At 37.8% G+C, this 27034-nt stretch overlaps 1 protein-coding gene across 1 annotated transcript in view; it reads right to left on the bottom strand.

Moving 5' to 3' along the window:
- The window catches only part of ZNF804A (zinc finger protein 804A), a 290398-nt gene extending 263415 nt beyond the window's left edge, over positions 1 to 26983 (bottom strand). The window contains exon 1 of the mRNA XM_004701476.2: positions 26873 to 26983. Within this exon, the coding sequence (XP_004701533.1) occupies positions 26873 to 26983 (111 nt within the window). The remainder of the gene's footprint in view (positions 1 to 26872) is intronic.
- Positions 26984 to 27034: the final 51 nt, after the last annotated feature.

The following is a 27034-nucleotide window of genomic DNA, read 5'->3' as shown; positions in this document are numbered from 1 at the left end:
TGTGTTAAATGTGCTTCAAGGTTGGATCTTCTCACCATACCTACTCATCATGTATGCTGAGCAAATAATCAGAGAGGCTGGCTTATATAAAAAATGATGTGTCATCAGGATTGGAGGAAGGCTTGGTAACAAACTGCCAGATGCAAGTGACTTTGCCTGCTGAACATATGGAGGACCTGAAACACTTGCTGAGGATGATCAAGGATAACGGTCTTCAGTAAGGATTACATCCCAACAACAAAAGACCACAATCTTCACAACTGGACAAATAGGTACCATGATAAATGGAGAAGAGGTTGACATTGTCAAGGATTTTGTCTTGCTTGGATCCACAATCAATGCTCATGAATATGCAGCAGTCAAGAGATCAAAAGACATGCCACATTAGGTAAATCTGCTGCACAAGACCTGAAGAGTACTGAAAAGCAAGGGTGATCCTTTGAGGACTAAGATGTACTTGACCCAAGCGATGGTATATTCAATTGCCTTATAGACACTGAAAGATGAAGAATCCATACATTTTAATTGCGGTACTGGAGGAGATTCCTGGAAGTACCAAGGACAGCTTGCTAAAAAGGACAAATCCTCTGTCTTGTAAGAAGTATGACCAGCATGTTACTTAGAGGATAGGGAGACTTTGTCTTGTGTACTTTGAAAATGTTGTCAGAAGAAACCAGTTTCTGTAGAAGGACATCATGTTTGGTAAAGCAGAGGAGCAGAAAAGAAAAGGTAGGTCCTCAAGGAGATTGATTGAGACCACAGTTGCAGCAATGGGCTCAAACATGGGAACAATTGTGCAGAGAGCTAGGCCCAGGCAGTGTTTGGTGCTGCGGTGCACAAGGTTGCTATGGATCAGAACGGGCTGGATTACCCCTGACAACAAGAAAAACAGAAGATACGCCAAGCTAAATTAAATATTCACCTCAACCAATTAAAATATTTTATAGAATTGCTTTCAAGGGATTGCAATGACTTCATAAAAATTCTAATCAATGATAAAAATGCAATTTCATATAAACAAATAATGATCTAAATGTACATAGACAATATTTTTAAAATTTATTTTTAACTTACAGTTTTAATTGAGAAAAGAAACCATTTAATTTAAAAAGAGTACAATTAATACTTATGCTTCTGTTTTTAAAACCAGTCTATCAATTTTTAAATCTTTAATTTCCTATTCATAGAAACCCTTCCATCACTTTACATTTAATACTGCCACTTGTATGTCTTTGCAGTTCCCAAATCATTGTCTCCTTAATCTTAATATTTTTGTTTAGTCCTTCACCATTAGCTTTTTTTCCTCTGTACAATGATTTTAAAAACATATACATTGAAACTCATGAGAAATATGCAGTATAATATATTCAATTTATAAAATTTAAAATCGTGCTTTAAAATTAGCCAAGTTCACTTCATTGATTCCTGGAGCTGAACGTAGAAGTAGAATATATCTGCCTATAACATCAAGGTTAGCATTTCCATCCTTTTTGTAGGTTTTAGACACTAGTAAGTTTTACAATGATTGGCTTTAGGTACATTTTAACTAGGCATTTCATTAGTTTCTTTTTAAAAATTAGTTACATAGACAAGGTTTCTTCTATCACTAGAACGCTACCCCCTTTGGGAGGTCAGAGTGGAGCAGAATACTCTCAAAAGGATAAGATGTGTGCCTCATCTCCTACACTAAATACGAATAGGTGTACGTCCATTTGACTCAAACTCACTGAACTCAGCCCAGATGCGTTTATCCTAGAACAGCAAGAGTCACTGGGAACCCTTAGTAAAGCTACCCAAAGATATTGAAATTTAATCACTATGAAGTGAGAACTACAATGCTGTATTTTTAAAACAGTCTCCAGTTGGCGATTATCATTGTCTATTTTGGGTCTATGCTTCAGTGACTGTAGTGTTACTTTTTAGAGTAAACAATAAGCTTTTTTTTTGCTTTTAATAATCGACTCATATGTAATATAATCCATTGCCATAAAGTCAATTATGATTCCTAGCAACTGTATGCAGGTTTATGAGACCGTAGATTTTTAAGAGAATAGATAGCCTCATCTTTTTTCCCAGGTAATAGCTGGTGGTTTTTCCTGCTGACTTTGTGGTTTGCAGCCCAGTGCTTAAAGCACAGTGCCAGCAGCGATCCTAGAGGGAGTATATAGCGGCTAAATTTATGAGCAATAATGTAATCTTAAATTCCACAAATTACCATGTCTCTGTACTTAATTTTGTATTTTGAATACCTAATAATCTATATAAAAAGCACAAGGCCATGTGTTAAACTTGGGAAAGAAGAAAAATGGGTCTTTTTTGAGATAAATTATGATACAAGTAACAATAACTTTAAATATATGCCACAGAATGAAATAGACATTTCCCATATTATTTAATCCTTCCAGTAATCTCATTGACATCTTTCTACTTTAGAACATTTCAAAGATAATTACTGATCATTTATATACGTATAAAATAGAATTTACCGTCCAACAGGGCCTCAAATAATTGTTAGTTTGAGTATTTATACATAAAGATACAGAAACTAAAAAGTTAATTAACCAGTATGGGATACATATGCATTATTGGAATGGTCTGTCTATACCAAAACCTGAACATTTTCTAAAGTGAAAACCAGAGGGAGTGAGCAAGCTTGTGGGAAACAATGGAGGGAAAGAAGCAATGCTCTAACTTTCTATGCTGAGACCCATTAAAATGTTCATTTCTTTGGAGAAAAAATAATGCAATTCTCCAAATTCATGTCATGATTCAGACTTCTATAAACAACACAAATGAAATCATTAAATAAAGTAGGAAATACATTCATTAAAAGGATATTAGAGAACTAACAATTAAAGTTACGATTGTTGAAATGAGGCGTGTTGAGAAACCCCAACCACTGTCGTTATCAGCTGGTGCCTTGTCAGCCTCAAGCATGTTCTACTGACAAGGACAGGGAGCACTCAGTGTGGCTCTCCTCGCCTCTTGAGTCTGTTGTACCTGCCTTACATGCGTTCCAACGCAGCCTATGTTTCTGCTCATACTCCCTCTGAATACCCCTTTCTCAATCGTGTGGCTGAACTGAAGCTGCCAGAAGGTGGATAGAAGAATAGCTACACTTCTCATATATTATTGCACACCATGAGGTTTGGAATTGTTTAAAAGCCATCCAAGTTTCATATTACAAACATCATCCGTAGAAAACATTCTCACGAGTGCACAGATATTAATAGAACAGAGAACTCAAGCCAGGATACATAAAAATAGTCATTTCAAGCAGATTTCAGTCATCATGGAGGTTTCTGAATTTAGCTGGGTGACCATATGATTTATATCCAAATCAGAATAGCTATGAGAATGAGTGGAAGTGTTGTGATTATCCATGCCAAGACCACAGCTTTACCTGGATATAGCCCAGACAAAAGTGTATATACCTGTCCCCCTATCATTTAAGTTAATTGATCTTTCTACATTAGATCACATCTTGATTTACTGCCCAGACATTAACACTTTAAATAATGCACTATTCTTTTCATAACGCTGAACTTTAGTGATTATCTATGTTATCCAGTGTTACTATACCGGAATTACCACAAGTGATGGCTTTACTAAAACTTTATTCTCCCACATATTAGGAGACTAAAACACCAAATCAGAGAGTCAGCTCTAGGGAAAGTATCTTTCATAGGCTCTAGGCAAAGATCCTTGTCTTCTTTCAATATTTGTGGTACTGGTATTCCTTGGACATACCCATGTATCTTGGCATTACTCTTTCTCCACATGCAAGTGGCTGCAAAGAACAGAGAATCTCCTGTAAAATAAAAGGTAACATAGACCACACTCCATTATCGTGCTCACAGAGATCAAGGATTGCAGCCTTAGTATGGATTACATCTTAATGTAATGAAAACAAAACCTTCACAAATGTACCAGTAGGTAAAATCATGATATATTGAGAAAATACTGAAATTGTCAAGGGTTTTCTCTTGCTTAGATCCACAATCAATCCTCTTGGCAGCATCAGTCAAGAGATCAAAAGAACAATGCCACATATAATAATCACAAAAAATAAACTATTTAAGAATAAGTCATACCATAGAAACAAAAGTCTTATACAATGAAATCTACAAAATACTCCCGCAAGAAAAATGGAACAAGTAATCATGTTCCTGGATAGGCTGACTAAACATTTGGGAAAATGTCAATATTAACCAAAAATTCTTTACAAGTTCCAAAATCCTGATCCAAATCCCATTGCAATTTTTTCAAATAAATGGGAAAATTAATCCACAACTCTATATGGAAAGGAAATAAACCTAGAATAAATAAAACACTATCATAAACTAAAAACAAAGTAGGAGGCCTTCACTCCCAGACTTTGACAGCCAAGGCAACCCAAAAAGCTTGGTACAGATACAGTGAGAGATATGAAGACCAACAGATTAGAACTGAGAACCTAGAAATACAACCAGGTGCCTAGAGATGGTTAATATTGGATAAAGGACTAAAACACACTAAATGGACAAGGGAGAGCCTTGTAACAAATGATGAAGGTAAACCTGGGACTTCACCTGCAAACAATGAAACAAGACCCATTCCTCACACCATGTACCAAAACAAACTCAAGATTGATCAGAGATCACTAATAAAAAAAAGAGAGACAAACTTAAGGACCCTAATACAAAGCCAAACATACTACCAAACATAATGGACAATATCTACACTGTAGAAGACAAAATAAAGAACTGGGGTCTAGTGAAAAATATGACATTTATGAACCTCAAAAGACTTCATCAAAACAGTCAACAGAGAAGCCAGAGATTGGGGGGGGGGGGGAATAAAGGGTTAAGCTCCAAAATCCATAGAAAACTCCAAATCTCAACAAGGAGAACACAAATAGCACAATAAAAAAAAATCAGAAGACATACACAATTTTCAAAACTATGATATCCAGGCATCAACAAGCACGTGAAGAAATGTTCATTATCAGTAGCAATAAGAGAAGTACAAACTAAAAACATTACAAAATCATCTCATACTGACAAATTTGGCAAGTTCAGTAAAACAAAATAATAAATTCTGGAAAGGATGTGGAGCAGTAAGAACACTTTTTCACTGCTGCCGAGCCTGTTGAATTGTATAACCATTATGGAAATCAGTGTGGCACTTACTTAAATAAACGCCAATAATGGTGCCTTATGATGCGGCAATTTCTTTCCTGTGTGCATACCCTAAAGATAACAAGGATACAACATGAACAGACATATGGGCACCAGTGTTGATTATGGCAATTTCCATAATAGCAAAAACACTGAAACAACCAAAAACCACAACTGTAAATAAAGGGATAAACAAGCTTTGGTACATTCACACTATGAAATACTATGCATCAATAAAAAAATGACAACTTTGTTAAACACTACAAGACATGGAGAAAACTAGAGAACATTATACTTAGCAAACCCAGTCAAACTTATGAAGATAAATATTTAATATTATCATTCTTACAATATCATCAATAGACAAACTTTGAAGACTATGAGGAGGCCAAGGATGAGGAGGGATGTGAGAGAGATATAAAAAACTACATCTATGGAGGGTTTAATAAGATATTGTTGTTGATTTAATTTCTTGAAATGGGCTGCGTAAATATATATAGTAAGCTTCTTTAAAATTAAAAAAAAAAAATCCCCCAGATTCCATATTCCTCAAACCTAAATAGTAGTTTGAGGTAACTGCGAGGAATTACCGAAACCAGAACGAAGGCTGAACATGGTAATGGGACAGGAGAAAAGCGTAAAGAAATAGAGGAAAGAAGTAGGAGGCAAAAGGCATACATACAAGCCTAAATACAGACATGTACATATGTAAATATATTTAAGATTATTGGGGGAACAGACCTAGGTGCAAATAATTATAGGTTTGGTAGTGGGGTGGCAGGTGGGCATTGGGCCTCCTCATATGCATTCCCCTAATACAAGAGCACCTTGCTCAGCTAAACGGTCATTTCATGATATCTACCTTCCCAACATGATCGCTGAAGACAGATGTGTACATATGCAAATGTGGTGAAGAAAGCTGATGGTGCCCGGCTATCAAAAGACATAGCGTCTGGGGTCTTAAAGGCTTGTAGGTAAACAAGCGGCCATCTAGCTCAGAAACAACAAAGTCCACAGAGAAGAAGCACACGAGCCTGTGGGAACACGAAGTGTTGAAGGAAACAGGCAGCAGACACCAAAGAACAAAAACCATCATTGTGTGACCACCTTCCACACATAAACACTGAAGACGAATGTGTGCATAAGTAAGTGTGGTGAAGAAGGCTGATGGTGCCCGGCTATCAAGACCTATATATAGCGTCTGGGGACTTAAAGGCTTGAAAGTAAACAAGCGGCCATCTTGCCCAGAAGCAACAAAGCCCACATGGAAGCAGCACACCAACATATGTGATCATGAAGGGCCAAAGGGACCAGGCTTCAAACACCCAAGGTGGGGGTGGGAAATCATATCCTCATCAATGAGGGTGGCGCGTGATGGGGAGCCAATGCCCATCTCTAGACAACTGGACATATCTTGCAGGGGGGTAGTGGGGAGGAGATGGGTCACTTAGGGTTCAGTATAGCAATAATGAAACCCACAACCTTCCTCTAGTTCTTAAACGTTTCCTCCCCCCAACTACCATGACCCCAATTCTGCTTTGTAGACCTGGTTAGACCAGAGGATGTACAGCGGTACAGATGGGAATTGGAAATGCAGGGAATCTAGGACAGATGAACATCTCAGGACCAGGGGTGACAGTGGCGATACCAGGAGGGAAGGGGGTTGTAAAAAGGGGGAATTGATCACAGGGATCTACATATAACCTCCACTCTGGGGGACGGGCAGCAGAGGGGTGGGTGAAGGGAGATGTCGGGCAGTGTAATATAAGATATAATAATAATTTATAAATTATTAAGCGTTCATGGGGGAGTGGGGAGTGGGAAGGGAGGGGGAGGGGGAAAAAAGAAGATGGGCTGATTCCGGGAACCCAAGAGGAAAGCGAATTTTGGGAATGATGAGGGCAACAGATGTATAGGTGTGCTTTACACAATTGATCTATGTATTGTGATGCATTGTATGAGCCCCAATAAAATGATTTAAAAAAAGAGAAAAAATAAAATTGAAATGGACTTGTAATCTTTAATGACAAACAAATTCACCTAAAAAAAATCAAAAGAAGTTTGACCTTGGTAAATCTACTGCACCAGACCCCTTACAGTACTGACAAGCAAAGATGTTACTTTGACGACTGGGATGCGTGACCCAAGCCATGGTATTCTCAGTTGTCTCATGTGCATGTGAAAATTGCACTCTGAGTAAGGAAGACTGAAGAACAATGAATGCATTTGAATTATGCTGTTGGGGAAGAATATTGGAAGTACTCTGGACTGGCAAAAGAAGTCCAACAAGTATGCTTCTTAAAGGCAAGGATAGCAAGACTTCATTTCACTTATTTGGGACATGTTAATAGGAGAAGCCAGTCAGAAGGACATCATTCTGGGTAAAGTAGAGGGCCAGCTTAAAAGAGGAAGGCCTTTGATGAGGTGGATCGACACAGTAGCTCCAACAATGAACTCCATCATGGGAACAACCGTGAAGATGGCATAGGCCTAGGCAGTGTTCCCTGCTGTTGGAAGGAAGGAAGCGATGCGTTGCAGCAGACCCCATGGCACCCAACAATAACAGGGATGGACCCTTGTCTCCTGCCAATATCTGTGAACTTGGCATTCTGTGAGGTCTCCTTGTGTCTTGGCATTATTCTTCCCCAGCATGCAACAGGTCCCCAGAGCAGGGCATCTCTTGCAAGATAAAAGATGCTGCTGACCACACCCCATGGAAAACTAACATACATATCAGAGTTTGACCTGATGAAGGGTGTTGCATTATACCCTGATTGCCTTATAACTGATTGGCTGATCACATCAGATCACATGAAGTAAATGATGATATCATTCCATTGATGCCCAATCACCAAGAATCATTACCTAGCCACACTGGCATATACTTTGGGGGGACACAGTTCAATGCACAACAGTAACTAAGTGTTAATAAAATACTTAATTTGCTGCCATGGATATATTTGGTCTGATCAGTATCTCTGCATAGAGTTCTGTGAATTTACTGTGAAACAAACAGACTGAAATAGGAATAAAGATATCTTTTCTGCTTTCCTATACTACTTTTAGATTTAGACAGAGAAGAGTTGTGATAAGGCACAGAGAAAGGAATCAGGAGAGAAGAGGAGAGGATCAAAGGGGTGTGGCAAAGAAGGGAGTGGAGATGAGAGAAACATTAATTTTTCTCAGTGTGTGTCCATGTTACCTTGTTCCTGTATATGGATGCTGTGCCTATTTTATTTAGAGTACAGTGAAAATGAAAGATAAGCATCTCATGAAGCCTATGGTTTCTATAATTCCGATGTGGCAGTGCCACTGTATCAATGAGTCAAAATAGTAGGCAAGTCTGGTGCATGGGAAATAAATGATTATTCAAACTAAGGCATATATAGGCTAACGTATTGGTATAGTATTTAATTAAATCTATTTAATTTTATAAGCACACAGGATCATTACTGTCTCTTTTTTTCTTACATCATCAAATAATGCTTATGTCTTTTGTTAGGCACTGCACAAAAAAGACCAATTTGCTTAGATTTATTATAATTAATTTTCTTAACTAACCCTTTACTGTAGAATAATGTGTCAATAGATCATCTTAAATATGGCTTTCTAAGGCAGCAGTATGTAATTTGGTACATTTGAAATTCTATTAATATCAGCCTACTGGAAAAAGAGCCACATGTGTTTCTGAGCAGCCCCAGGTATAGAATTTTATTGTCAACATCTCTAGATCCGTAAAAATCACATCTTTCATGTTGCATCAATAATGTCACAGAGATCAGTAATACAAATAGAGCACTTTGTACAATTTTATGCACTCTATTCCTTTTCACCAAGAAATGCAGTCCCAATTATCATGGAGAAAATTCCATTAAATTTTAGTAATACTAAGAAATTGGTGTATAAGTTTTTTTACTCAACTACTTTCTTTAGCCAATAGTCCTTTTTTAAAAATTCAACAAACAATGGTGATCAGTTTTTTATTTTCCTTAATAATGTAGTCCAAAATTCCAATAAAAAATAATTAGAACTTAACAATGACATTAAAGTAAAGTAAGCATTAAGAATCTTAAATCTAGTAGGCTGAAGGTAGTGAGAATAACCTAGAATTATATAACATGCTTTTACAAACCAAAAATAACAATTGAACACTAACTTGATTTCAGCACCCACTTACTAGCATATACATACTTCAGGTGACTTCGACAGAGAACAAATGACCAAGAATAAGTACTTGGAGAAGTATACCAGTAAAGAACATAGCAAATCACATCACTACTAGATTACACTGCTTTGCTGATTTTTAGGTCAATTATATTTTATTTTTATTTATTAACTTTAAGATCTGTTTCCTAGGACATAATCCAGATATCACACCATTCAATAGTTCAGTTATATCAAGAAGTGTTGCACAATCGCTACAACAATCAGTTTTAAAACTTTTTCTTCCTTTGTATATTCCTTGATATCTGCTCTCGAGGATGCCCTTCCCAAGCTCACCCACAGTCCCTCCCGGGAGCCCTTTATCTAGTATCGTCTCTGTAGATTCTCCCATCCTGAGTTCACACACTGAAGCCCACAGAAAAACACGTGGCAGAGAGGCTAGAAGGTCACCAGTAATAACAAAATACAACAGAGATAAACCACAATTTGAAAAAAAAAGAAAATATTAAAAACCAGATCTAACTCAAAGTGTGTCAAGGGGGAGATTAAGTGATAAGGTTTTAACAATTCGATTCAGATTTTTTCATTTTAATCTACTATAGCCATCTCTAAAATATTGTCTCAATAACCAAACTATTCCCATCCCTGGATTATGGTGAATTTTAGTTAATAAAATTGTGGTAACACTATTTGAAAAACATATTAGCCTATTTTACTATGCCAGCATATTTGAGCAAGGAAATGCTATGCCGCCCCCTGGTGTAAATATTAATTTTGCAACACCAGAATTGAGTTACCCAAGAAGGCATTGAAAAAGAATGACATTTAAATAACATTATTATTAAAAATAATTTTAAAAACTTAACTTTTTTCCAAGAACCAGATTTCCAGTATATAATATAGCCCTCCAATATTGGCAAATTAAAAAAAACTATATTAAAATCTATCTCTATGTTATAAAATACCTAGGTCTCAGTCAATATGTAAGGAAGAAAATATTATACTTCTTTTGGAAAGGGATAAATGATATTAATAAGTTGAGAAAATGGGAAATATCTATAATATTCAATATTAAAGACACCCATATTACATAAATTCATACACTGAGTTGAGTGGATATGAGATTCTAATATAGATATGAATGCTACAACATGAAATGCTGACAGAAGCTGACATGCATGGGTTACGATGTGCCAAGCCTTGTGACGATCACTTTCTATGCACGTTCTTGTTAGATTTATAAACCATCTTCGAGGACGGTATTATTACAATTTCCATTGCATCATGGAGCCCTGGTGACCTAGTGAGTTACACCGTGGGCTGCTGACGTAACATAGTAAGAGAGGAGCCATTGACCAAGGCCACACGCTAGTGGCTAGTACTGATAGAAATTATTCTTGCCTGATCAATACCCATTTTCCCATGCAATCTTAGTCGGAAAACATTTAAGTTTTAGTCTTTCCTCTTTATTCATTTTCCCTGCTTTGAATGTAGTAGAGATTCATGAAGCAATAGCCACTGGGCCGTCATAAGAAAAATGCACATAAAATCACACTTCTGATGTAAAATGCCTATTCTTTTATCCTACCATGAAAGCACTTTAATCATGTATCCAATGTCTTCAAAAAGGAGTGGTGATTTACTGAATCATTTTGTTTTTTTAAAGAATTTAACATACAAGTAACATTGTGATATTTCCAACGATACACCTTTTGGGTCATTCAACCATGCTATTGGAGATAGTTTCATTGAACTAAGGCAGAATCTATATATTTTTTTTATTTCTTCAGATTTTATATAAATAGAATGCCATGCTAAGTGCCACAAAAGGGATACAGGTTTGGGTGTGGCCAGGGAAAGGGTTGTGGAACAATGACAAAGACAAGTGAGACAGAGGTAGAAAACAATTCTTTCCTTACTGCCTTCAAAGTGTTTGAAGACTTTGGAAACAGAATCTATATTTTTATCCTGTATTCTGTTCTGGATTAATTTCTAGTACGTCACTCAGTATAAACTTCTAATCATTAAACCATTAATTTCTCTGCAACTATCGTCACCCTCTCTCCTGAGAGGTTACTGCCCACAAGTAGCTGCTTCCCATAATCCATCTAAGTTAATGGGCCCTTCTAGAATTTCGGAACTTTTCTAATGTCTCCCCAAGCAAACTTTATCTGATCCACCTCTTATTCTTTAAGTGTTCTGTATCTGAAAAGATAATGGAAGGACTAAGCTATGACTCATTGTTAATTTAGAATCCACTGTGAGCAGTTTTCTGTGCACTGGGAGTCACCATGTGCCTCTGCCTGGAATATTTAGTAGAGATCAAGAGAGAGAGGTTTGACTCTGAGTAGGGCAATGCATAAATCCACTCTCAAATTGAGAATCAAAAGTGAGCCCAATATCTGTGAGTGCCCTTTCAAGCCTCTTCCCCACTCTCTCTCCTTCCACACCGCCACTGATGCTACCAACTGCACTGGAATTATAAGTATTTGTCTTATCTGAACTGATATTACACTTGAACATGTAAGTAGAGTGTAAAGCATCTAAAGAAAATACAAGGAGATAAAGTAAAATAGTCGAATAAATATTTCAGAGGGCAGCTCACGAAGGCAAATTAAGCAGTATAATGAAATGTGCAAAGATCTGGTTATAAATCCAAAAGGGAAAATCCCATTCAGCATACTTCAAACTGAAAGATCTGAGGGCCAAATCAATCCTGGGGTTGCAATACTGAAGAATTATGCGAGTCAAATATGGAATGATGCAAGAAACAACCAAAAAAGAGGGAAGGAATACAAATATTCAGTGCACACGCACACAAAAATATTGACTTTCAACTATTTCAAGAGGTATCCTATGATCAAGAGCCACTGTTCTTGAAGAGAGTAGTTCAACCTTCATAAAAGGCATTATTATAAACAAGGCTTCAGAAATTGATGAAATATAGATAAAATGTTTACACAAACTGATGAAACATTAGAAGCTCTCATTAGTCTAATTCTAAGAAATTTGGAAGACAGTTATCTGGCCAACCAAAGCTATTCTGGTGTCCTTCCAAAGAAAGGTAATCCAACAGAATGCAACATTTATTGAACAATATCATTAATAACACATGCAAGCAAAGATACAGGTGAAGATATGGGTGCTACAGCAAAGTGTGAAGAAATTAGATGGTGTCTGGCTATCAGTAAGGACAGCATTTGGTTCTTAAAGGATTGTTTTCAAATAAGCAGTAATCTAAGTGACATGTCAACTAAGCACACCAACATGTATGATCCAAGGATTGAAAATAATATAACCCAAATACAAGGAGGGAATGGTACCAGAGCTTAAAATGTGAAATTCTGGTTTGCAGAAGACTATGGATGACAATGGAAGTCCAAAATACATTTGCAAAATCTCCACAAGGAATAAGCCTCCAGGGACTTCCCTCTGATCATAATTGAGTAATGAATATAGCCTTGTTATCAGACAGAAAGTACTGTAGAGATGATTATAGTATATTAAAATGAAAAATCTGACTTTATGTTTAAACCTTGTCTTTTGATTTCCTTTATAATATACTTTGAACTTGATCTGTGTTTTAAGATTTTCTGGGGGTTTTTTAAACTGGGCTTTAACTCTCTTATATTTTGTTTTTGTTGGTATATGTCTTTATAATATACTTTGAACTTGATCTGTGTTTTAAGATTTTCTGGGGTTTTTTTAAACTGGGCTTTAACTCTCTTATATTTTGTTTTTGTTGGTATACGTCTTGACTCTCCGTTATTTTTTTCTATGTTTTGTTTATGAAAACCAGTATGGGACAATCTATAGACACAGTAACTATATTAGGGCTCCTTGGAGGCACTGCAAGAGATGTAGGAGAGCTGGTATCAAGGCGTACAGGAAAGAAGTATTTTGAAATTTATTGGGATAGCAATTGCTTAACATGTGTAGATATTACTGAACTATTGAATGGTACAATGTGCATTACATCCTAATAAAATGGTTTGTAAAACAATAACAAAATTGTATCTCTCATACTTGGAAGAAAATGATTACTAGCTAGTTTAAAATGTAATTAAGGATCAACATGAAGACAATGAAAATGACATCAGTTATTCAAGAATTCAATGTATTCCAAAATATGAGCAAATTGTCACAATTATAAAGAAAGAAAACTAAAAACAAAACTGGGTGTAGCCATGTATCAACTGGGAGCTGCCAGTAATCATGGCATGAGGGATATTACTGATCTCAAATGAATCTTGGGTGAAAGCAGATAATACCAGAAAGTTGTATGCTTGTGTTTTATTGACTATGCAAAGACATTTTACGGTATGGATCCTATCAAATTATGGCTAACATTAAGAAGAATGGAAATTATAGAACAATTAATTCATGAAACCTATACATGTGCCAAGAGGCAGTCGTGCAAAAAGACTAAAGGCACACTGCTTGGATTAAAATCAGCAAAGGTGAGTGTCATGCTTGTGTCCTTTTACCATACCTATTCAATCTATAAGCAGAACAAATAACCCAAGAGCCTGGACTATATGCAAAAGAGCGTTGCATCAGGATTGAAGAAGGCTTATTAACAATCTGTACTAAACCAATGGTATTTTCAATAACCTCACATTCATGTGAAAATTGGGCATTGAATAAGGAAGACCAAAGAAAAATGGATGAATTTGAACTGTGCTGTTCACCAAAAACATTGAAATACCCTGGGCTGAAAAAAGGGAAAAGGAAGCTGTCCTTGAGGAAATACTGCTCGAACGCTTCTTAGAGTCAAGGATAAAGAGAGACTGAATCTCATGTCTTCACACACGTTGTCAGGAGAGAACAGTCCCTAGGGAACAACATCATGATAACACGGAGGGGCAGCAACGAGGAAGGCCCTTGACAAGATGGATGGACACAGTGGCCGCAACAGTGGCTCAAGCACAGGAAAAAGTGTGAGGATGGCCCAGGATCGCCCACTGTTTCCTTCTGCTGCACGCAGGGGTCGCTATGAGTCAGAACTGACTCTATAACCCCTCACAACAGCGGCAATAAACAGATCTCACGACTTTGCTTGCTGAAATCTAGAAGAACTTGATGCAATTGCTGATGAAAATAAAAGACTTCAGTTTTCAGTGTGAAGTGTAACACGACGCCAAGAAAACCAAGATCCTCACAACTGGATTGAAATACTGAAGTTGTTAAGCACTTTGCTTTGCTTGGATGAACAAGCATGTTCATGGAAGCAGCAATACAGAAATCCCAGGGTGTACTGCCGTAGGCATATCTGCTGCACAAGACCTTTTAAAGGGTTTGACTACCAAGAATGTCATTTTAAAGACTACAGCGCACCTGACCCAAGCCATGATATTTTCAATTTCTTCATATGCTTATGAAAGTTGGACAATGCTTTGAATAATGTATGCATTTCAATGATGGTGTTATCGAAAAATAATGGTGTAATGATTATGTGTAGGGCTGCTAGCCCAAAGGAAGAAAAATAGAGATTCTTTTAAGAATTACAGTCTTGGAACCTCACAACACCAGGTCCACCTTGTCCTATCGAGACACTGAGAGTTTGCTTTGGCTGGATGGCAATGTGGAGAAGAATCATAGACTGACAGAAGAACAAACAAATCTATAGGGGAAGAAGCACTGCCAGAAGCTACTTAGAAGTGAGGGTGAAGAGACTTTATCTCGTCTTCCTGGGATACATTATCAGGAAAGACCAGTCTCTGGAAAGGGCATCATGCTTGGCAAATCAAGAGAGAAAAAGGAAGACCCTCAATGTGATGGAATGCCAGTGTGGCTAAGACAATGGGCTCCAGCATCACAGCAGTCGTGAGGACGTGTTAGTACCAGTAAATGTTGTGTTCTATGGTGCACGGGGCCACTATGAGTTGGAACTAACTGGATGGTACCTCACAACCTCAACTGCAGCAATCTACATTCCCAATAAGAGCTGTCACCACGTAAACCCAGAGCTCTTATATGCTTCAGTGTCTGCAGTTCAATCGCTTTCTGACTGCAAAAAAATCTATTTTGACACCAACCAAATTAGTTGAAAATATCAGAAGAAACTCAAGGAAACGTTAATAACAGAGAAGAATATAAACATAAACAAAGGCATGCAAAGAGTGAGAAGAAGTTTCAGACTTGGCCCTAGAATAAGCATGTCATGTAGAAAAGGAAACCAGTGTTTGTCTCAAAGGCCTTACCAATCAACCGGGCAACGTCCTCTTCTGGAAAGCCAAACTTCATTTATACCGATCAGAAACTCTTCTAAGGAAACTCAGTAATCTGTCAGTTGGACAGCAATTGGTCACTCTTTTCTTCAACTCTTAGTTGAGGTTAATCATTACCAAGGAAAACCAAATTCACTGCCTTTGAGGATGCTGCCAGTGCCTGGGGCTACTCATATCCTCCCTAGGTACCATCTCAGCCTTTGTCTCATTCATTGACATACCATTGCATATTGCAGTTTTACTCAGTGGCCACAACACAACACCCAGGTGGATGAGACTATCCACCTCTTCCTTTCTTTCCTCTATGAGGAAGCCCCACATGAGCCACCATAGTCTAGGGCATTTCCCAGTCACTGGCTGGGGCTCCCCAACTAATCCAATAAAAGCTAAACTACAGGGTGGTGGCCTCTCAGCTAGTCCAGTAAGGTTAAAGGTAGGTGATACCACCAGCCAATCCTAATGGGACCTTCCAGCCAATCTTAAAAAGGACAGGGCCCACCAGTAAAGGTAACTACAATCAACAGTAAAGGTAACTACTTTGTTTGACTTATCAAAACCGAACCAAACTTAGCAAAACCAAACCAAACCAAATTCATTGCCATAGAGTCAATGCCATGTCACAGTGACCCCTGTGAGTTTCAGAGACTGTAGCTGTTTATAGGAGTAGAAAACCCAGTCTTTCTCACCAAAGCTGTTGGTGGTTTTGAACTTCAGACCACGCAGATCACAATCCAAAGCTTAATCACTACACCACCTGGGATCCTTTAATTTAGGAACCTGGAAAAATTCTAAATCAACCTCTTCTCTGTTGACATGGTCTTCTCTCCCTTGCCTCCACAGTCTAATCTCACGGTCATAGATGAGGAAGAAAGGGAGGGAAAAATGAAAGCACACAAACAGATTGAGAGCGTTCTAGGTTGGGAATTTATCTGAAGTGATGACTGAAGCATGGCACTCTTCTTGTCACGGACGAAGCGTTTCAGAGTATACTAACTACAGACAAGGTCATTCTATGGTTGTGATGGACGTACACAAAAGCAGGACCTCTCTTCAATCATGTATAAGAAGAGGAAGACCATGAACACCGTTTTCATTCCCAGACATCCCTTCCTGTCTTGCAAAGTCAACATGAATAAAGACCTCTTTGTTACCAACTTAAGATAAGCAATGGTAAAATTGGCTCTGCTTTCTGACAGTAAAACTAAAGTTCGGATTGATTCCAGTTTTTTGTGACCTATAAAGAGAGAAGAACTGGCCCCTGGGGCTTACAAAGCTCAATTTTTTCACAAAAGCAGAATGCCACATCTTTTTCCCCTGCTGATATGTCATTTCAACCACAAACTTATGGTCCGCTGATAATTGTTTAATCATTGAAACATCAGGGGCTCCTTCCTTACAGTAACCAATCCAAAATAATTCAAAGCTTTAGCAAACCCTTGATAAAATCATCTCACACTGTCCCAAATCCTAAAATTCCTCTCTATACTTCTTCATTGATGCTCCAAGACTTTGTATAGTGTGAAGTCAACCTTCTTCCAACAGGTACCTAACTTAAAATAAGTAGAGTTTCATTTATATATCCCTCATATTTTTCATGAAAACATTTTTGGCAAAATACAGATCCTTTATTTTACACAATTTAAATCCAATTTTCTTAAATACACGTTTTAAATATTTAAAATACACGTTTTAAAATAAAAGTTTTAAAATATTTATCTTATCTAAAGATAGTCTAATTTTCTTCATAAATGATTACCTTCACACATAATAAATGCATGCATGATTAGCTGTCAGAGCTAAACAGATAATAGTACCTGCATTTTAACCAAGGTGTAATAGGTTTTGGGGGTATTATCACTGAGAGAGATCACAAAGCAGGCAGAGTTTTCACACAAAGATATTATAAACATAGATAATAAAGAGCAGAAGCATGCCACAATTAAGTTTATCCATTTTAAACCTACAGAAATAGTTTAACAACAATTTAACCTATCTCCAATCAAGTTGAAATGTGATTTATTTACTTTCATTAATTTAGTATAAAAGATGTTATAAATTGATTAATCTGTTCCATCTTTCTCTGAAGAAACCTAGCTAGTAATTTATCATATCTACCTACCTATCCATTTTTCATCTATCATCTATCTCTCATCCAACCTCATTACCTACCATCCATCCATATATTTATCTACGAAACTAGCCATAGAGATGTTTGATTTGTGGAATAGGTCTCTAAGACTGGGACTATGGTAAATCTGGCTGAACTCCATGCAGCCAGAACTCAGGACGAAGTGATTCATCTTCATTCATGAAGAAATGTTTTCCCCCAGGATACCTATATTTGCTTTTAAAATCATTCAATTTATTAGACAGGGCTCACTTATATTATTAAGGGTACTCTCCCTTACTTAGATTCAATAATTACCGATGTGATGATACCATAGCTTTAAAGCACCTTCATTGCAACACCAAATTAGAGTGTTATTAATGAACGAGTACTATAAACTAGCTATACTGACACAGATAACAATCTCACTTTTCTTTTTTTCTTTTAAAATCATTTTGTTGGGGGGCTCATACAACTCTTATCACAATCTATACGTACATCTATTGTGTCAAGTACATTTGTTGCCATCATCATTCGCAACACATTTGCTTTCTACTTGAGCCCTTGGTATCAGCTCCTCATTTTTCCCCTCCCTCCCCACACTCCTCCCTCACGGACTCTTGATAATTTATAAATTATTATTTTGTCATGTCTTACACAGTCTGATGTCTCTCTTCACCCACTTTTCTGTTGTCCATCCCTCAGGGACATGGTTATTTGTAGATCCTTGTGATCGGTTCCACCTTTCTAATGCCACTTCAAAGGGGAAAGTCTTGTTATATTTTTAATTAGGCATTATCATCATAAACCTTTAGAATATTATATATATTTATTTTGAAAAGTAGATGACTTTATTCCAATAGTGCCAAAACATTATGAAAGCCTGGAGAACTACATCAGGCAATGGACTTTGTTTACTTTGACAGCTAAGATTATGTGTTAATTATTTATTACCCACTTTAATTTACACTGATAGCAAGTGTACTCCAATACATATATAAAATTAATGAAGCCTCGCTACTTGGAAACAATTTTACAGTATTGTGGAAAATATTTACTTAGAAGCAATGGAAATTTAGAATGGGATGAAACAGGTGAAATGGTTTCAGATAAAATATTTTTAGAAAAGGAAAATTAATACAATTTTATGTTTTAATGTTTATGGTTAGAAATGTAAGTGACAAGGAAACAGATATCAAATTCATGAATTTGGGCTATAGCCTATCACAGATTACTATACTATTTTTTCCAAAAGAATTCAACAGTTTTTAATATATAGCAATTGTCCTCAATAGTGCCATTTGGGCACATTGTCAGAGAGACCAACCCCTGAGGAAGGACGTCAGGGTTGGTAAAGTGGAGGGCAGAGAGAAAGAGGAAGGCCCCCAACAGATGGATTGACAGTGGCTGCACCAATGGGCTCAGCTGTGGTGCAGGACGGGGCAGTGTTTCATTCTGTTGTACGGAGGGTGGCTATGAGTTGTAACAACTGGCTGGTCCCTAACAACAACCACCACCAAGGGGATCATATCAAGAATCAACATTAAAAGTATGGCAAGCAAATCTTATAGAACAATATGAATATGCTGAAAACTTTTGACGGCTGTGCACTAAACTACTGTACAACAAAGGACATCTGCAGAGTGATGATGCTGTTTCTGTCTCCCCACAGAGATTTGGTTCCTAGAATAAATTGGCCGTGGAAAGTTTAAGAGCCTTCATTTTTCAGCCAGGTAATATAAACAAGTGAAGAGCCTCTATAAAAAATAAAAAGCAGCCAGAGAGTGTCAAACCAGGACATGCATTCTTCTTTGAATGGCATTTACACACATATATTTGTAAACATTACAAACCACGACTGCAACCTAAACTGGGCCCTGAATGTGACCATCTAAAACAGCGGTTCTCAACCTTGGGGTGTGACCCCTTTAGGGGTCAAATGACCCTTTCACAGGGGTTACCTGATTCAAAACAGTAGCAAAATTACAGCTATAAAGTAGCAACAAAAATAATTTTATGGTTGGAGGTCACCACAACATGAGGAACTGTATTAAATGGTGGTGGCATTAGGAAGGTTGAGAACCACTGATCTAAAAACTCTGGATTGAATTTAATGTTCCCTACAGCACTTTCTAGAAATCCATGGGTAGCGTTTATCATTAGCGCTTGATGATTGCCTGACACCTGGAGGTCCAAACTCAACCCCATCACTTCTGAAGAAAAACAGGTGATCTGAAGCCTTGAAGCCTGCATAGGACAGTTTTACCCTGTCTACACAGGGTCATTGGGACTTAGAACCAGTTCCAATGACCCTGCATACACAGGGTCACTGGGACTTAGAACCAGTTCAATGGCAACCAGCAACAGCAAAAACAAATATTTTGTTTGTATTTTTAGTAAAAATACTATTGCCATCAATAATTTCTTCTTGACAAACTAAGAATACAAGATAAGGCATATGCCACTAGGTGAATTTCAGCAATGTCAAATGTCTCAAATATTTGATGGAAAACAATAGTTCGCTTAAAAATATTGTTGTGATTTTTGAGAAGTTGTAAATATTAATAACTCAATTAGTGATATTTTTACCTGAATAGTGTCTTCTGTTGCAATTGTTTTTTTTCAAATTTAATATTACAAGATAATTTAAATACACAAGAGTGAAAGACACACCCTCAGCTTTAATTCTGACACTTCAATGTTTAAAGGAAAATTAAAATACCTGGAGTCATTATGTGATCATATTTATAAAGTGAAGGGGGCGATATTGGAGATAAAAAGGGGCGTCAAAATGTTTGTGGGAAAAGTTCGTACCTTGTTTTTTCTTCTTACTGTGGATTAGGTGACTCTCTGCGGAGCAGATAAACATTTTACATTCAACATTTCAAAAACATTTTTTGTCAACTCATTCATCGCAGATCCCTTAACATGGGGGTGAGTTCAATTACAGACTTCAAGGGTGACTAAGGGTTACAGGGTTTAGAGTACTAACATCCTTTATTTCCATTGCTAATGACTTTCAAGCCCCTCTCGCCCCCATTAAGATCTCACCTTAACCCAAGAAAAGCTTTATATCGAGAAATAATTGTATATTGGAAAAACATCTCCGCCCAGTCCAACTCAAGGCCATCAGTCTGATACCCAGGCAGAAATCCCTCTTCAGGCTCATGAAGCCACAAGCAGTGACGCAGAATGCAGGACTATCAGCAGCCAGTGGGTGCAGAGTTCTGTGAATCCAAAGGCAGTGGACACATCGACAGGGCTCTGGCAGGTCCCAGTGGGGTTTGCCAGCAGGAAGGTGAAGGCAGAGAGGGAAGTTCCCAGGGCCCTCCTTATGAGATTATGCCCACAAGGAAGTACCATCAGGCTGTGGCCTGATTGATAGGCTAGATTCCACCCCCAAACCTTTGTATATCAAGTTGACATGAAGTTATATAACTTTCACGGTGGTGAAGTAACATTTCTCCATATGGATCTTCTATCTATGGCTCTGTCACACTCACCAAATGACTGAGTAAATAGGGGATTGGTCAGGATGGGTTGCTTTTCCTCTGTGTATAAAAGAGCCACACAGAGAGAATAATTCTTGGGACCATTGAGGAAAAAGGGATATCAATGGAGCTCAATAAAAGTCCCTGAGCAAAGTAATGGGGGCAAGAGAGGTCATACCATACCCAGGCCAGAGAGCATGGCAAAAAGACCATGAGACAGAGGAGAGGAGAAGCATCAAGACTGGAAGACTGGGAGGCAGAGCAGGTGTTCTGGTCCAGGCAGCAGAGTTTAAGAAACCATGTGGCTAAGAGGCTGAGAACCCGCATAAAAGCCTGGATGGCTGGCTGAGCAAAGAAGTTACCGTAGACCCAAGGCTTTCTTTTGAATGAGCAGAAGAGTTGCTGTGGACCAAAGACTGTATCCTTGATGTTTTTGGCTTGTGGTAACTTTTTACCATATCTAAGAAAACCAATCCAGTCTCTCTGCTTTCAAGTTGATTCTGGCTTATAATAATCCTATAGGGCAGGGTAAAAACTGGGCCCTGTGAGTTTCTAAGGCCGCATATCTGTACAGGCGTAAAGGCTCATCGTTCTCCTTCAGAGCGCTGACAATTTCACACTGCTAACCTTGTGGTTAGCAACCTAATGTGTAACCCATTAAGCTACCAGGACTTATCACTTCCCTAATACACCGAATTATTGTGCGTCTTGTCTGTGAGTTCTGTGTGGCCCCGAATAAACATTTGCAATTGTGAATATTGCCTGTGAGTTGGGTGTGGCCCCAGCAATGAATATTCAAATCCAACAGAAAAGAGGGGTTCTGGAAGAAATGTTTAGCGTTGGCAGAGGCTGAAAAAAAAAAGGGTAGAGACATGTTAGGCCTCTTCCTTGTGGCAAATGAAGTCAGGCTAGCATGGAGAGAGGTTATCTTTCTCTCCAGAGTGGCCAAAGGAGGTTCAATAGGGCCCCAAGCTTTTGTCTCACCCATTTTTCTCCAGATCTTAATTGAGGACATTAACATCAATATATTTTCAAGGACCAATCAACATCTGATCTCTTTCCTCTTTTGCACAATCATAAAGGTGCCACTCAAGGGGTTGCAGTAAGTAGAGAAAGCTTTTTAAATTACATTTCCTAGAAGATACAGAGAGCTTGTAAGGGACAAACATGGGCAATGGTATATGAGATAATGACAATACAAACGCCATGTAGTATATTTGAAAGACCTAGTTTTAGCGACAATTGCTAGTTTATCGCCAATGCTTACACCGTGGCAGCAACAACGGACTCAACGTGACCAGTAGTATGGACAGGATATACGCAGGGCTTCGTTCTGTTGCTAGGATTTGTAGCCACAAATTTTAGCAAATTTAGCAAGACCTTAGGAAATTATACCAAGAACAAAACCCCAGAATAGTATCTTACTTTTAAAAAGTGATACAGATGAAAATATCAGCAGTGACAATATTTACGCAACATGCCCAATGAATTTTTTGCAACAGATTCAAAATGAATAAGGACATTCCTGAATGCAACCTGGCACGTGTGCAGAATGCATTAGATTAAGTAAAAGCCTGTGGTCCTAGAAGTGCGTCTCGGAAGTGTACATGTCAAAAACTTTGAATGAATTAGTTGAACAAATAAGTTAAGATCCAAAGAGTGATCTTTTTTTTGGCAAACTTGCTACTACATATACTGAAATGGAGAGTGTCTTGCAGAAATTCTTCCGTGGATGCGGTATCGCTTCTCCACATTCGAGGCAGGTGGAAAAGTAAAGTAGTTTGAGAAGTAACATAACTAACTCGATGCCGCCGAGTCGATGCCCCTCGCGGAGATCCTCGAGGCGAGGGTAGAACAGCTCTGGTGGTTTCGGAGACTGCCACGCTCTTCTCGGCGGGCTAACCATCCCACAGACCAACTCTCGGTGTCAAACCGCCGACCTTCTTTCTGGTTAGCAGCCAAAGGCATAACTACATTGCCACCAGGGCTCCTCACTTTGACTCACAGATGACACAATGCGACCTCTGTCAGCATAAAACATCACTGTATCACCATAAGTATAATTTAATTGATTGATTATAAAGATAAAGGAAATAGATCTGGAGTCAGAAAGTGCGAATGATAGTGTTGACTGGCTACATTTCCTTGAAACAAATCACTGATGCTTTCTGAAGTCCTAGCCATTAAATTGGATATAATGCTAATAATATAAGATACAAGAATGCTGACCAACTGCAGAATATAATAAACAAATTAGTAATGATTTCTCAAGTTGTAAAGGTAACCCCCGACTCTGTGTTAGTTTTCAAAATGTAGTTATAGCAAAGACATATCGTGGACCACTTATAAAAACAAAAAAAAAAATTAAATGCCAATATCTAATAAGCATATGCTACACAATGGTAGTTTGGAATAATCTAAAAGAGACAAATGAAAATACATGGAAGTACACTTTGTCCATTGCTACTTAACCTTATAACTTATATTGAAATATTTTGGGATATTAATAAAATATTAGCTTAATTTAATTCCATGTAATTAAAGCTATATCACAGTTAATACAATTTATAACAGAATACAATAACACATATATCTGAACTTCAGCTTTGCTTGTAAGACATTACTCCTTTTTTTTAAGTTAAACTTTTCCAGTAGAAAATTTTTAAAAGATCATGAATACAATCAAGATTAACAATGGGCTTAAACTTTTGATTTTTATAATTTTTCCCCCACAAAATTCTATGTTTGAGTTGCAAATATGACTTATGCAAAGGACAGTATATTTTGATCTTCTCAATATGAGTGGCAGTATTCCATCTGCCTTTAAAACTAAAGCAACAAATCAATATCACGAAAATGAGTTAAACTAGTTATTCTATACGAAACTTGTAATTCCTGAGCTCACACAGGCTAGCTTGAATCAGTCCTGTACTTTTGAAGAAGTAAAAACCAATACTTTTACATTGAATAGCCTTTGGAATACCTGTTAATTATCTTGTGATTAAAAATGATTGAAAATCTTTGGGAAAGTATTTTCCCCTTAGTGGTTTTATGTATTTAGTTCTGCTTTCCTCAAATTACACAAACATTTAAGATATTATTTTTTAAACTTTAAGTTAATAAACAAGAATAAGGTAATATATTAAATGTAACATTTCAAATATGTCAAATTGAAATAGAATGAGTCCCAAAATTAACAGGCACAAAATTTTGTGAAAATCATGATGTGCATAAGTTTTTACTTTAACTTTTCCAAAGTGTGTCATATAATGAAGACAATATTGTGTCTTATTAAAGTTGCTAATTTTGGGAAGTTTCTTTTCAGTTTTCTCTTGCCTATTAGTTTTCATCTTATAGTTAGCTGTCACGATCTCCTATGTACTAAATAATTATATTTTAAGGCAAAATATACGTAGCACTTCTAAAAATATTAACTTATGAATCCATTTAGAGCCTCTTGTCTTATGAGTATACTTAAAAATAGACTTAAATCTTATTCACTTCACTGGAAGTACTCATCCAAAGGCAACTATAAAACATACCTTGTGATGACATTGATTCAAATAAAGTTGAATCATACATGAAAATATATATCCTTTCATTAGTATAATATCCTTGCACAGAAAGCACACAATTAAGTAGCTTAAAAACACCACTAAGAAAGTACTAGTTATGAATTTCCTGTAAATCTTGTTTCCTTATAAGAGAAATGTGAGACCTCTCTCTAAGCCTTTTTACTGCTTGCATGTTGCTTCTGACATGTGCCTGTATTTACATTTACTCATCTCTGCTTTTTATCTCCCATTTTAATCACAAGGCTCTACTCAAAAATCTAGTCTTTAAACCTCTTTTGTTAATCCAAGCAATGAACCGCTGATGGACTTCAAAACATGCAACCAAGAGGTCAGCATAAGTAACAGCACCAAATGTCAGAATTCCAACGTGGAATGAAAAATCACGATTAACAAAATGTTAGCAAGTTGAGGTTTGGTGAAAAACTAAATTTTTTATGAACTTCAATTTTTGTGCAGCTTTATCACACAATAATATTGTCAATAAGGAAATGAAATCTTGTCCAATAAATTTTTCTTACCCATTGTGAAATTTGGTTTAACAACAAGAACCAAAATGAAGGTTAACCAAAGTGAAGGTATTTCCCCCCAGATGCTTCACCTGCCATGTAGCTGAATTCTTTAAGTAGGGTTCGAACAATTTCCATTAGTCCTTTCACCTTGTCCCACAACTGTGGATAGCATTCCAGCAAGGACAAGTTCGGAGTAGTATTTCCACTTTTTTTAATTCAACAACACCAGCCCTCAAATCCAGAGCAACAATAAATCAACTAAATATCCCTGTTTCTTGAGACTTAAATGATGTGAGATGAGAGAGCCAATAGAGTCAAGAGGGGGGCAGGGGGAAGAACTAAAATATATCACACCAATGCCAGAATTCACTTAAAACTTCAGCTGAGAAATTTTCATTCTTAGGAAACACACTCCACTACACAAACTATGCACTCAATTGAAACTGGATTTAATATACCATATATATATATGAACTTCAATTAAGAATATTTATTTTTTAATTGAATTTGTCCTTCAACTTTCACCTCTACCTCTCAGGCAAAAGGGGCAAAAGGGGCTTAGGAACCCACATTGTTGTAGCGTGCATTTACATTAGTATATTAGCACTTTACTCTGGCTATACTCTGTGGTACTCAGCCTAATGAACGCCTCCTCCACTTCATTTTCCTTGTGGGAAGGTGAGCTCTTCTAGGGAGATTCCAATACATTAGAGTTAGTTCTGCAGGGAGATTTCTGTAGCTAAGAGGAGGTTTGGACGAAAAGTGGGAGCTATTTCCTTGCAAGATCTCAATATTCAGCATATCTTCTCCCACCAATCAGGAGTGCTCTTCCCCCCAGAATGTGGAAAGATAAAGCTTTGTGGTCCCTTGAGAACCTTCCAGCAACTGCAAGGGATCTGTTTCTCTAACATGTTACCCTGTGGCTGTTGAGTGTAGCCATGGATCCTCACACTGATCTCCAATCTCTGCAGGGAGAATCTCTAAAAGTTAAGTGCATCAGGACCTGTAATCCTGCTGTGCAGTTTAGTGCTGACAACTTGTCACTTGAGAAGTTAGTCCTGAGCTCCTCTGGAAGCGGTCTCAATACAAACTCTTCAGGAAGCCATTCCTCATCCTGCTACTCCTCTAACCGCAGCCACTGGGCCCCTGCCTCCATCAGAGAGCCACCTCCTTATCTGGTAACTCCCCAGACCGAAAGATGTTACAATGTCACTTGGGATTAAAGTTCCTTTCATTGCTTTCCTTCTTTCCTTCTTTTTAAAGTGATCCTGTTGACACAATTTGCTCCAAGGAATTAAACGTTGTGGTAACCCACGGGTATTTATTTAGGCGTGAGGTGGAGTCCGCTAAAGTCACGCATACCTGCTTCTCTAAAATTCTTGTTTGACAACAGAACACCAAAAACACCTAGTTCTCACTCCACACTCCACGCACAGCGAGAAATAAATGAATACATTGCAAAGCAAATTGGATCACCACACCTCCCAAACCTCACAGCCACCTCACCCAGGCACATCCTCTAAAAATGTCCAACGGGGCAGAGATGAAAGAGGGGGGAAAGAGACAGACAGACAGACAGACAGACACAGGGCTTGATTTCGGCCAGCCAGGAGCAAACAGAAAGCAGAAGCGATTACCAGAGTTTTGTTGCCGTTCTTGCTGAGAGGGCCCCGGAAAACTCCCTTGATGTTGCGAAAGTGTCCCTTGCTGAGATGCGTGGAGCTGATGACAATGTAGTAACACTCCATGGGGCAGCCGCCGCCGCCTCCACCGCAGCCGCAGCGCGCCAGAGCCCGGGC

The sequence above is a fragment of the Echinops telfairi genome, unplaced genomic scaffold (genome assembly GCF_000313985.2).
Source record: "Echinops telfairi isolate 266 unplaced genomic scaffold, ASM31398v2 ScPeMD7_3;HRSCAF=10, whole genome shotgun sequence".
Classification (NCBI taxonomy): Eukaryota; Metazoa; Chordata; class Mammalia; order Afrosoricida; family Tenrecidae; genus Echinops; species Echinops telfairi.
The sequence above is the reverse complement of the archived record's forward strand: the minus strand, read 5'-3'. Positions and strand labels throughout refer to the sequence as shown.